General features: G+C 39.4%; 1 protein-coding gene and 1 non-coding gene across 2 annotated transcripts in view; one reads left to right on the top strand and one right to left on the bottom strand.

Moving 5' to 3' along the window:
* Positions 1 to 13,205, top strand: part of PDCD2L (programmed cell death 2 like) — a 97,324-nt gene that overhangs the window by 20,132 nt on the left and 63,987 nt on the right. Inside the window, exon 6 of the mRNA XM_042783282.1 lies at positions 6,586 to 6,734. Coding sequence (XP_042639216.1) covers positions 6,586 to 6,734 — 149 coding nt within the window. The remainder of the gene's footprint in view (positions 1 to 6,585; positions 6,735 to 13,205) is intronic.
* LOC122151845 lies at positions 7,608 to 7,719 on the bottom strand. The gene has a single exon (XR_006164299.1). It is a non-coding gene; the product is annotated as a U6 spliceosomal RNA (small nuclear RNA).

Consider the following 13,205-nt stretch of genomic DNA (forward strand, 5'->3'; position numbering starts at 1 on the left):
CTTCCGTTGGCATCGATTGTAGAACCAAGCAACGTGAATTCTTTGACAACCTCATTCTTCTCTCCATTTATTGTGATGCTGCTCATTGGTCCATTTGTTAGGATTTTTGTTTTCTTTATATTGAGACGTAATCCATACTGCAGACTGTATTCTTCAACCTTCATCAGTAGGTGCCTACCAAAAGGTTTTCCATGATGGATTCACCATTTTACATTTCCACGAGCAGTGGATAAGGGTTCCAATTTCTCCACAACATTGGTTATTTTCTGTTTTGTTTTTGTTGTTTTAATTTTATCCATCCTAGTGTGGCGTAGTGCCTAAGGCATTTGACTGCTAACCAGAAGGCTGGCGGTTCAAACCCCCCAGCCACTCCTTGGAAGGAAGGTTGGGCAATCTACTTCTGTAGTGATATCTCCTCGGAAACCCAAGGGGGGGTTGCTATGAGTTGAATCCAATTCAGTGGCAGCGAGTCAGTCAGTCAGTGGAATGAAGTGGTATTGTTGTTTTGATTCTCTCTGATGGCTAGTGACATTGAGCATCTTGGCATGTGTTTGGTGGCGATTGAATATCATATTCATTGTCTATTCAAGTCCTTTCCCCATTTTTATTTGATTATTTTTCTTCTTGTTGTTAAGTTGTTGAAGTTATATATATATATTTTTGTGTATGTGTTTAATACTTTTTTTTTTAATGTTAGATTCTTATTGGATATATAGATTCCAAAGGTAATCTCCCAGTCATTACCTTGTCTTTTCACTTTTTTGGTGAAGTCTTTTGATAAACAAAGGTATTTGATTTTTATCCACACTTGCTTGCTTTTGTTTAGTGTTTACATGGTTTATCTTTTTCTACCCTTTTGATTTCAATTTGTTGATGACTTTTTTTTCTTTATTTTTTATTGTAATTGGGTGAGTAAATTGGTTTTCCAGTCAACAATTCATACACATTTTGTGACATTCATTGCAATCCTTACAATATAGCATTCTTTCTACTTACTCCCTTTGTTTACCATTTTCTATCATCCTTTTCTATCCCTTCCTGCTTTCTGAGCTTTGTTGTTCTTGTTGTTAGGTGCTGTTGAGTCATGTCCAACTCCTAGCGACCCTATGCCCAGCAGAACACTGCCCGGTCCTGCGCCAGCTCCATGATCCTTGCTATACTTGGGCCCATTATCACAGCCACTGTGTCAGATCCATCTCGCTGAGGGCCTCCCCTCTTTTGTCGACCCTCCACCTTACCAAGCATGACATCCTTCTACAGGGAATGGTCCCCTCTGACAATGTGATCAGAGTAGGTAAGACGAAGTCTGACTGTTCTTGCTTCCAAGGAGCATTCTGGCTGCACTCCTTCCAGGATGGATCTGTTAGTTCTTTTAGCAGTCCATGGTACTTTCAGCATTCTTCACCAGCACCACAGCTCAGAAGCATCAGTTCCTCTTCGGCCTTCCTTATTCATTGTCCAGCTCTCACACGCATGCTAGGCTATTGAAAATATCATGGCTTTTGTCAGGTGCACCTTAGTCCTCAAGGAGACATCCTTGGTCCTCAATACTTGAAAGAGGTCCCTTGCAACCAACTTGCCCAGAGCTATATGTCGTCTGATGTCCTGACTGCTGCTTCCATGGTATCAATTGTAAAACCAAGCAATGTGAAGTCTTTGACAACTTCAGTCTTTTCTACATTTATCATGTTGCTACTTATAGGTCCAGTTGTGGGAATTTTTGTTTTCTTTATATTGAGATGTAATTCTTACTGCAGACTGTATTCTTCAATCTTCATCAGGAAGTGCCTCCAAGTCATCCTCACTTTCAGCAAGCAAAGTTGTATCATCAGTGTATCACAGGATGTTAATGATTCTTCCTCCAATCTTGATGCCACGTTCTTCTTCATATAGTCAAGCTTCTTGGATTATTTGCTCGGCATACAGATTGAATAAGTATGGGGAAAGGATACAATGCTGATGCACTCCCTTCTTGATTTTAAACTAGGCAGTATCCTCTTGTTCTGTTCGAACAACAGCCTCCTGGTCAATGTACAGGCTCCTCATGAGCACAATTAAGTGTTCTGGAATTGCCATTCTTCTTAATGTCATCCATAATTTGTTATGATCTACACAATCAAATCCCTTTGCATAGTCAATAAAACACAAGTAATCATCTTTCTGGTATTCTTTGCTTTGAGCCAGGATCCATCTGACAGTAGCTGTGATATCCCTTGTTCCATGTCCTCTTCTGAATCTAGCTTGCAACTCTGGAAGTTCTCTGACAATATACTGCTGCAACTGTTTTTGAATTATCTTCAGTAAGATCTTACTTGCATGCAATATTAATGATATTGTTTGATAATTTCCACATTCTGTGGGATCACCTTTCTTTGGAATGGGTACAAATATGGATTTCTTCCAGTCAGTTGGTCAGGTAGCTGTTTTCCAAATCTCTTGGCATAACCGAATGAGTGCGTCCAGTGGTGCATCTGTTTGTTGAAACATCTCAGTGGATATTCCGTCAATTTCTGAAGCCTTGTTCATTGCCAGTTCCTTCAATGCAGCTTCGACTTCTTCCTTCAGTACCATTGGTCCTTGATCATATGACACCTCCTGAAATAGATGATCTACCAGTTCTTTTTGGTACAGTGACTCTGTGTATTCCTTCCATCTTCTTTTGATGTTTCCTACACCATTCGATATTTTGCCCATAGAATCTTTCAATATTGTAACTCGAGGCTTAAATTGTTTCTTCAATTCTTTCAGCTTGAGAAATGCCGAGTGTTCTTCCCTTTTGGTTTTCTAACTCCAACTCTTTGCGCATTTCATTATAGTAATTGGCTTTATCTGCTCAAGGTGCTCTTTGAAATCTTCAGTTCAACTCTTTTATCTTGTCATTTCTTCCATTTGCTTTAGCTACTCTCTGCTCAAGGGCAAGTTTCAGAGTCTCTTCTGTCATCTATTTTGGTCTTTTCTTCTTTTCTTGTCTTTTTAGTGACTTCTTGCTTCTTCATGGATGATATTCTTGATGTCATCCCACAGTTTTTCTGTTTTTCAGTTATTGGTGTTCAGTGCATCAAATCTGTTCTTTAGATGGTCTCTAAATTCAGGAGGGATATATTCAAGGTCATATTTTGGCTATGGTGGACTTGTTTTAACTGTTTTTAACTTCAAGTTGAACTTGCATATGAGCAGTTGATGGTCTGTTCCACAATCAGCTCCTGGCCTGGTTTTGGCTGAAGATATTGAGCTTTTCCATTGCCTCTTACCACTGATGTAGTCTATTTGGTTCCTGTGTATTCCATTTGGTGAAGTCCATGTGTATAGCTACCTTTGTGTTGTTGAAGAAAGGTACATGCAATGAATAAGTCATTGATCATGCAAAATTCTATCATACGACTTCCAGAATCATTTCTGTCATCAAGGCCAAATTTTCCAACTACCGGTGATTCTTCTTTGTTTCCAACTTTTCCATTCTAGTCACCAGTGATAATTAACACATCCTGATTTCCTGATTGCATGTTCGGTCAATTTCAAACTGCAGAAGCTAATAAATATTTTCAATTTCCTCATCTTTGGGTTTGGTTGTTGGTGCATAAATTTGAATAATAGTTGTATTAACTGATCTTCCTTGTAGATGTATGGATATTATGGATATTATCTGAGCTTTATCCCTTGACAAATGCTGCGTTCTTCATCTCATATGGTTGATTGTTCTGATGAGTATGTACCTCCCTGCTATTATTGTTCACCTTACAGTCCTGGCTATTGTTTGACTGAAAGTTGAACCACCCGTGTGAGCGTGAAGGTTGCCTGAGGCATAGTCTCAGGGGTTCCACTGGTCTCTATCAGACTAGTAAACCTGGTCTTTTCCATGATTTTGAGTTTTGTTGCACATTTTTCTCCTACTGTGTCAGGGATCTCGTACTATGATCCCTTTCAGAGTGGTCAGCACTGACAACACGGCACTGTCTAGTCCTTCTGGTCGTGGAGGCTGGGTGTCATGTGGTCCATTAGTCCTTCGGATTGATTGTTTCCTTGCATCTTTGATTTTCTTCTTTCTTCATTGTTCCAAACAAGGAGAGACCTGTAGTTGCACTTTGGTGGACACTCACAAACTTTTAAACTCCAGTAACTAGTTACCACAGTAGGATGTAGAGCATTGTCTTTGTGGACCATGTTATGCCAGTTGACCTTAATGGCCTCCAAGACTATGATTCTGTTTATGATTTATTATAAAATATGTTTCTTAAACAGCTTGTATAGTTGGAAATTTTGTTTTGGTGTTTATTTGATCTAGATTGACATTGTTTGCTTTTTACATAGAGTATTTAGTCTGTTTACACTTAATTATGGAAATAATTAATATAGCTATTAATATTCTTGTTGTTGTTGTTGTTGTTATGTGCCATTGAGTTGGACCCGACTCATGGCGACCCCTCCTTGGGTTTCTGAGGCAGTATCACTACGGAAGTAGATTGTCCCACCTTCCTTCCGAGGAGTGGCTGGTGGGTTTGAACCGCCAGCCTTCTGGTTAGCAAATGCCTTAGGCACTGTGCTACCAGAGCTCCTTAATATTCTTAGTGACATTGAATTTCCTCCATTTGTTTTTGTCCCTGTATTCCTTTTTTAAACCTTCTTCTCAGTGAATTTAGTATTTTTAGTTTACCCTTTTACCTCTATTCTTGACAAAAGTTTATTTATTTATTTAATTTCAGTTTAGGTGAAAGTTTACAGAGTAAATGCATTTTCCATTCAACAATTTGTACACATTTTGTTTTCTGACACTGGTTGCAATCCCCTCAATGTAATAGCACTCTTCTACTTCTTCCCTACATTTCCCTTTTCCATTCGTCCTTCTTTCCTGCCTCCTGAGCTTTGTTTCTGGGCAAATACTGCCCTTTTGGTCTCTTATAGCTGATTGTACTAAAGAGTACATACCTCCCTGATGTAATTATTCACTTTATTTGTGTTGCCCTTTTAATGTTTATTTTAGGGATTATATTGTGCATCTTTTACTTATAGTCTGCCTTCAAATATTTTACAGCTTTATGTACTAAGAATCTCATAAAAGACTAATTCCATTCACCCTTCCCCTGCACTTTTTTTTTTTTTTTTCCTTTTTATTGTGATTTGGGTGAAAATTTACAGAGCAAATACACTTTCCATACAGCAGTTCACATACACTTTGTCTCATGACATTGACCACAGTTTACCACAATGCAACATCTCCCCTCCTACTTCTTCCCGATAGTTAACCTCTTCCCTGTGTCCATCACTCCGTGCACTCCTGCGCCCTGATCTGTCTCCCTGTGCATAAGCAGCCCTTCTTTCTCCCAGGATTGTTCTCTCCAAGGAGTGTATCTACCTCAGGTAAATGTTCAGCTCATATGCCTGTCTATTGTTTGGCTGGAAGCCACAGGCGTGGTTCAATTCCAGACCTGAAGGGCAGCTAGGGGCCATAGTCTCAGTGGTTCCACCAGGCTCTATCGGGCCAGCAAACCTGGTCTCCCCCCCCCCTTTTTTTTTCCACATGATTTTGAGTTTTGTTCTACATTGTTCTCCCTGTCTATCCAGAATCTCCTACATAGATCCTCTTCCAAGTGGTTGACAGTAGTAGCCGGGTACCATCTAGTTCTTCTGGTCTCATAGTCGTATAGGCTGCAGATCGGATGGTGTACCAGCCGCTAGGACTAATTTCCATGAATTTTTGGTTTTCTTCATTCTTTGCTCTGGACGAGGAGAGACCCATTGTTGCATCTAGATGGCAGCTCCTGCCTTTTTTTTTGTTTTCATATATTTCACTTCTGTGTATGCTATAAACCCCACCTTATTTTTGCTTGAATTCCCCAAAAAACCAAACTCATTGTTATCGAGTTGATTGTGACTCACAGCCCATTGGGTTTCCAAGGCTGTAAATCTTTATGGAAACAGACTGCCTCATCTTTGTTCTGTGAGTGGCTGGTGCGTTTGAACCACTGGCCTTTTAGTTAGCAGCCAGATGTCCTAACCATTACACCACCAGAGCTCCTTTTGCTTGAAATCAAATGAAACTCACTACCATCGAGTCTATTCCAATTCATAGCGACCCCCATTGGGTTTCCAAGGTGGTAAATGTTTATGGAAGTAGATTGCCCAATCTTCCTTTTGCGATGTGGCTGGTGGATTTGAACTGCCAACCTTCTGGTTAATAGTCAAATGCCTTAGGCTTACACCGCCAGAGCTCCTATCGTTTGAAATAGTCAGTGCTTTTTCAGGAAGCATGCCACTTATGGAAGGCTGATGATGTGGAGAATTGGGTCAATTTAATCTACAGTTAGGTTGAATCTAGGCTTTATTGTAATTTTTAGTTCGATTCAATTCAGTGTTGCATTTAGTCCCTTCATTGAGACTTTGAATTGAGCATTGACAAAACTTTGGATATCTTGCTACATTTTACAGCTTTGCCACTAGTTTTTGGTCCCTTGTGAAATATTCTTCTCTCGTTTTGTTGCTGGAACTCTGCAAGAAAGAAATGAAATTTTCAAAGCCTGGCCTTAGATGGTGGAATCTGACTAGTAAGTAAGTGGCTCTGATTCACGGAGTCTTATTTCCTTGCCATAGGTATTCCTGGAATGGAGAGCCACTCTTTTTGTCCTGCCCTACACCAGAAGTCATTGAGATCCCAGCCTGTAGTCACTGTGGAGGCCAACGGATATTTGAGTTTCAACTTATGCCAGCGCTGATCAGCATGCTGAGAAGTGCTAATTTAGGTAATAAGCCTTTATTAATTAGAATTTGTGGATTCCTGGTGTTATTTTGGAATTATGTTAAAATGGAGGACTATTTTCATTTTAATTTTTTTACTTCTAAGGTATTATAACCATATTATATAAAATTTAAAGTATGCTCACTGCCATCAAGTCAGTTCTGACTCACATGACCCTCTTTGGGTTTCTCAGGCAGTAAATCTTTACAGAAGTAGCTTGCCCAGTCTTCCTTCCGTGGAGTGACTGGTGGGTTTGAACCACCAGCCTCTGGTTAGCAGTCAAATGCCTTAGGCACTATACCCCCAGAGCTCCTTTATAAAGGAGTAATAAATAAATATTTAATATAAATGAATATGTATTTAATATAAATAAATAAAATTTAGGAAATTAAAATTATTTTAAGAAAATTTTTAATCCAAGCAATCTCACACAAGTATTGTTGTCATTTTGATTAAAGACCAAGATGCTTTCTATCTATAACATTTTTATTTATCATTTTATTATCTTTATTTAAAAATTTTTTTAAAAAAAATTAGAAGTTTTTATAATGAAAGCAGTGCATGTTTGTGATGCAAGATTGAAACAGTACAGCAGTACAGTACTTATTAAGAAGTAAACAAGTAAAAAACCAGTTGCCATTGAGTCATTTGTAACTCATGGCGATCCTGTGTGTCAGAATAGAATTGTGCTCCATAGAGTTTTCACTGGTTGATTTTTCAGAAGTAGTGCTTTCTTCTGAGGCATCTCTGTGTGGACTTGACCCACCAGTCTTTCAGTTAGCAGCCAAGAGAGTTAACTGTACCACCTGAACACCAGGAAGAAGTCAAGGCCTGATGTCAGATACTGGGGGGAATATAACTTTTTTTTTTTTTTTTTTTAAATATGGAACGCTTCACGAATTTGCGTGTCATCCTTGCGCAGGGGCCATGCTAATCTTCTCTGTATCGTTCCAATTTTAGTATATATTTAAAACAATTTTTTTTTAAACAAAAATATGCCTGCCATTATCCTGCCATTATTTTACTGCTTTTGTTCCTCATTTAATTGCAGAAATTTTTTCATGTTAGTGTCTATAAAGACCTTTTGCAAATAGCTTTATCGAAGTGTAATTGACCTATAGCAGAGTGCACATATTTAAAGTGTGTAATTTGGTGAGTATTCACATAGGTATACACTCGTGACACGATCGCCACAATCAGTATCATGAACATGCCCATCACCACAGATGTAGCCTCAAGCCCCTCTGTAAGTATCCTGTGAGCACCTAACCACTGATTTACTTTGACATAGATCAGTTTGCATTTTTTTTGGAATTTGTATAAATAAAATACAGTATATACTCTTTTTGTCTGCTTTTTTACGCTTAGCATAATTAGTCTGAGATACATCCATGTTGTTGTGTATAGCAATAGTTGCTTTTTATTGCTGCATAATATTTAATTGTACTTATATACCAGAATTTGCTTTCCTAGTGCAAAAAGGGCAAGGAGGCCACATGTTCCGACCTCCTCTAACCCTACAAGAGGAAGACAGGATTACCAGCAGTAACCCAAGGCCTATTCCTGCCAGGCCAGACATGCTGTCTCCCCCCAGCGCTTTCTCCAACCGTTTCTTCCAAAGCACCCACCACCTCTCTCCTGGGTTTGATAATTCGCTGCAGTGGCCACACAGAGCTCACAGATTGTGGGGTTTATTAGGGAAGCACCACAGGCTACAATTCAAGTGCAGAAAAAATGCTCAGCCACTTGCCCAGCCCACCGTCCCTCAGCCAACAGTCTCTCACAGTCTCTTTCCCAGCAGTGCTGGTCCCTTGGTGTCTCACTCAGCAATGTATGTCTCTTGTGCGTCTCTTTCCCAGCAGCACGTGTCTCTTTTGGGGGCGCATGTCTCTTTCGGCAGCACGTCTTCCTCCACCAGCAGTCAGAGAGAGTTCTGCCTCTAGGAGGCCTCCTTTTGAGCCCGGCAGGGTGGTCAAACTAGCCAAATCATAGCATCAGAACTCTTAAGCACCTGAGAGAGAGTGGACATCTCCCAGAACATTGTTTTGTGCCACTCGCAACAGAAATACTCCAGGTGGACAACTTCAGCTATCAGGAGCTCCTCAGTTGCTCATAGCAAATCCCACCTTGGAGTTTACAAAGACTTATGGGTAGAAAAGCCACACTAAGTAATTTATTACACTGCACCTAGTCACCTTTTGATGGACATCTGTGTTGCTTCCAATCAGTACTACTACAAATAAAGCTGCTGGGAACATTCATGTACAAGTCTTTATATAGACATAGGCTTTCATTTCTCTTGCGTAAATAGCTAGGAGTGGAATGGTTGGATCATATGGTAGGCCAAACTGTTTTCCAAAGTGGTTGTACTCTTTTATATACCCCCAGTGATACATGTTCAGCCTTTAATTTTGGCCAGTCTATTAGGTATGTATCTTACAGTTTTAATTTCTTTTCTTCTAATGACTAATGAAGGAGCTCTGGTGCAGGGGCACAGGGAGGATAAGGAGCATCCAATGGCATTCTTTAAGTTGCGCACACATACATGCATACACACATACAATTTCTAGATGAATAGATGTTGATAGCGGTGATGTGTCAGCAGAAATACCTTTCCCCCTCTTTTCCAGCTGTCCCGTTCAGCACCTTCCATATTTGTGGTGCCTCAGAATGTCATTCTGTCCTCATCTGGCTCCCCCTTGGACTTGTGGCCAGACGCAAGTTCCCCTCTTTGTCCCTCTTACTGCTACTCTTCTCATTGTACAATGGTTAAGCCCTAGGCCATTAACTGAGAAGTTGGCCATTGGAAACCACCAGGAGTTTGAGGAAGAAAAGACCTGGTGATCTGCTCTGGTAAGGATTACTGCCAAGGGAAACCCTGAGGGGCAATTCTGTTCTGTTGTACAGGATTGCTGTGAGGCAGAGTCTACTAGATAGCAGAAAACAGCAACAATTTTGAACATCTTTTTATCTGTTTATTTGCCATCTGTATGTCTCCTTTGGTCAAGTATCTATTTAAATCATTTACCCCTTTTTAATTGGGTCTTTGTTTTGTTTTTGAGTTTTTGAGGAGCTCTGGTGGTATTGGACAGCTAACCAGAAGGCTGGTGCTTCAAACCCACCAGCCACTCCTTGGAAGGAAGGTTGGGCAATCTTCCTCCGTAGAGATACTGCCTCAGAAACCCAAGGAGAGGTCACTATGAGTTGTAACCAACCCGTAGAGATACTGCCTCAGAAACCCAAGGAGAGGTCACTATGAGTTGTAACCAACTTGATGGCAGTGAGTTTGGTTTTTGAGGTTTTTTGAGTTTTTGAGAGTTCAGTGTATGTTCTGGATACAAGTACTTCATTTGATATATGAGTTGCAAATATTTTTTCTCACTGTTGCTTTTTTTTTTCCAAATACTTTACCCCCAATTTTTTATCTTAAAGTCAATTTTATCAGAAATACATAATACCCCTCCTGCTCTTTTTCGGTTGCCATTTGCTTGATGTATCTTTGATTTTTTATTTTTAATCTATTTTTGTCTTTGTCTCTAAGGTGTGTCTCTTGTAGACAGCATATTGATGGGTTGTTTTCTTATTCAATCTGCAATTCTCCATCTCTTCAGTGGTGCATTTAATTCATTGACATTCTATGTAATTGTCAACAAGTATGAATTGGTTGCTGTCATTTTGTTAAGTGTTTTTTCATGGTGTTGCTGGTTTCTTTGTTCCATATAATTTTCTGTGCTGAGCTCATTATGTTTATGAATCATGTTATCATTTCCTTTGTTGCTCTTATTTTAGTATTTGCTAAATAATTGTGCTTGCCCTCTTTTATTGTGATGGGAATGTTTATAATTTTTCTTTGAGGCTACCCTGTGTTTTATCATTTTCTCTCTGAGTTTAGAACAGTCCATTCTGTCTTGCAGCTCTCTTGACTTGCTCACCATTTAGAAGTTCTGTAACTACACAGTATTTTCCCTCTTTTTGGTTTGCAGTTGTCCTCATTTGCCAATTGATGTCTCTGCTTCCCTGTTTACAATCTTGCAAGCTTATTTTACTTTGGATACTTCCATAGCTGTGTTGGTTTCTGGGTTATATCATCTTGTGTATTAATGGTCAGTTGTTTGCTGTTTTGGGTTCTTTGTTCAAAGGACTCCCTTTAGTATCTCGTGTAATGTTGGTCTGGTTTTAACAAATTCCTTTAATTTCTGATTATCTGAAAATGTCCTAATTTCACCATCATCTTTGAGGGAAATTTTTGCCGGGTATATAATTCTTGATTGGAAATTTTTCTTTTTCAGTGTTTTATATGTACTCTCCCATTGCATTTTGGCTTGCATGGTTTCTGCTGAGAAATCAGAGCTTGTTCTTATTGACTGTCCTTTGTAAGTAACTTTGTTTTCCTGTGCTGCTTTCAGGATTCTCTCTTTGTCTTTGGTTTTGATGAGTTTGATGATAATATGTCTTGGTGATTTTCTTTTGGGGTCTGTCCTGTTTGGGGATCATTGGACTTCCTGAATGGATATATTCTCCCCTTTCATCATACCAGCGAAGTTCTCTTCCAACAAATCTTGGACAATTTTCTCAGTGGTTTTATTTTTCTCTTCCTGTTCTGGAATTCCAATAACACATAAGTTATTCATTTTGATGGTATCCCACATGAACCTTTGACTTTCTTCATTTTCTTTTGATCTTTCTTCGGATTGATCCCTTTCCAAAGAAGTATTCAGGTATTTGTCTTCAGTCTCATTAATTCTGTCTTCCATTGGTTCGATTCTACTCCTTTGCCCTTTCAATGTGTTATCTATTTCTGAAAATTTAGTATTAACCTTCTGGATTTCTATCTGTAGATTTTGAATTATTTCTGATTTTTCATTTTGCTCTTATATTTTTGTCTGAAATTGTTCTAGGGTTTTGTCTGTGTTTTCCTTAATTTTGTCAGTGTTTTCCTTGATCTATCTCTCAATCCTTTGAAGATACCTAAATATAATTTTTTTGAATTGCTTATCAGGGAGTTCCAATGCTGCTTCTTCCTCAAGGATGTGTTCAGGGTCTGTATCCTGCTCCCTTGTTTCTACCACTTTATTTTGCTTCTTTGTATGGACTGTGATGGTCTGTTGTCTCTGAGACATTGTGACGTTGTTGTATTTAGATCTCTGTTAACTGTTTGTGAAGAGCAGCTAAGAGTGAGTCAGGTTCTTCTTGGTGGTCGTGTATTGTTGGCTAGTTGGTAGAGAAAGAAGTGGTGACTCTCTCACTGTAAGAGGTGTAGGTGTAGTTGCATCATATGAGCACTGTTTGCCGTCTCCCACTGAGACAAAGACAACAACTGAAAAACCATGAAAAAAGTAAAAGCAAGTGGACAAAAAAAAAAAAAACAACAATTCATAAACACACAGAAACAATCACCAAAAAAGGAAAGAAAAAAAAATCCCCACAATATCTGGGGGAGAGTGCAATAATAGAAAAAAGTATAGAGTAGGAAAATAATGGAGAAAAAAATGGGGAAAAAGGCAAAAAGAAAAACAAGGAATGTAGTTAACCAGGAGAAAGAAAAAAATGGGAACCAGGAACAGGGAAGAGAGAAAAAGCTGAAAACTAGAACCTGGGAAGGGAAAAATAAAAAAAAAATAATAAAAAGGATGGGGGAAAAAAAAGAATAATAATTTTAAAACAGACAAAAAACAAACTGAAAAAAAGGAAAAAAAGTCTGAGTGGGGTAGGGCAGCCCCCAGCATCCATCCATGCACAGACTGGGATAGGATTCCTGCCAGCCCAGAAGGTAGGTAGGAGTGAGGGATGGTCACACCTCTGTTCACTAAGAGGGTGTGGGGTCTAAGAGTAACAAGGGGAATATCATGCCTTTCCAGTCATTCATGTCCTGAATGTCCCTGTGGTTCCCAAAAAGTGAAGCTTATTCTTTCTTTCTTTATTTTTTTATTACTGTGATTTGGGTGAAGATTTACAGAGCAAATTCACTTTCCATACAGCATTTTACATATACTTTGTCTCATGACATTAACCACAGTTTACCACAATGCAACAGCTCCCCTCCCACTTCCTACCCATAGTTACCTCTTCCCAGTGTCTATCCCTCCATGGACTCCTGCCCACTAAGCTGTCTCCCTGTGCATAGACAGCCCTTCTTTCTCAATGATTGTTCTCTCCAAGGAGTGTATCTACCTCAGGTAAATGTTCAACTCATATGCCTGTCTTCTGTTTGGCTGGAAACCACAGGTGTGGGTTCAATTCCAGACCTGAAGGGCAGCTAGGGGCCACAGTCCCGGTGGTTCCACCAGGCTCTATCAGACCAGTAAAACTGGTCCCCAACCCTTTTTTTTTTCCTCCAAATGATTTTGAGTTTTGTTCCACATTGTTCTCCCTCTCTATCGAGGGTCTTCTACATAGATCCCTTTCCAAGTGGATGACAGTGGTAGCCGGGCACCATCTAGTTCTTCTGGTCTCATAGTCGTATAGGCTGCAGATC

This window comes from Orycteropus afer, unplaced genomic scaffold (genome assembly GCF_000298275.1).
Source record: "Orycteropus afer afer isolate SDZICR_OR568_19922 unplaced genomic scaffold, OryAfe1.0 scaffold00827, whole genome shotgun sequence".
Classification (NCBI taxonomy): domain Eukaryota; kingdom Metazoa; phylum Chordata; class Mammalia; order Tubulidentata; family Orycteropodidae; genus Orycteropus; species Orycteropus afer.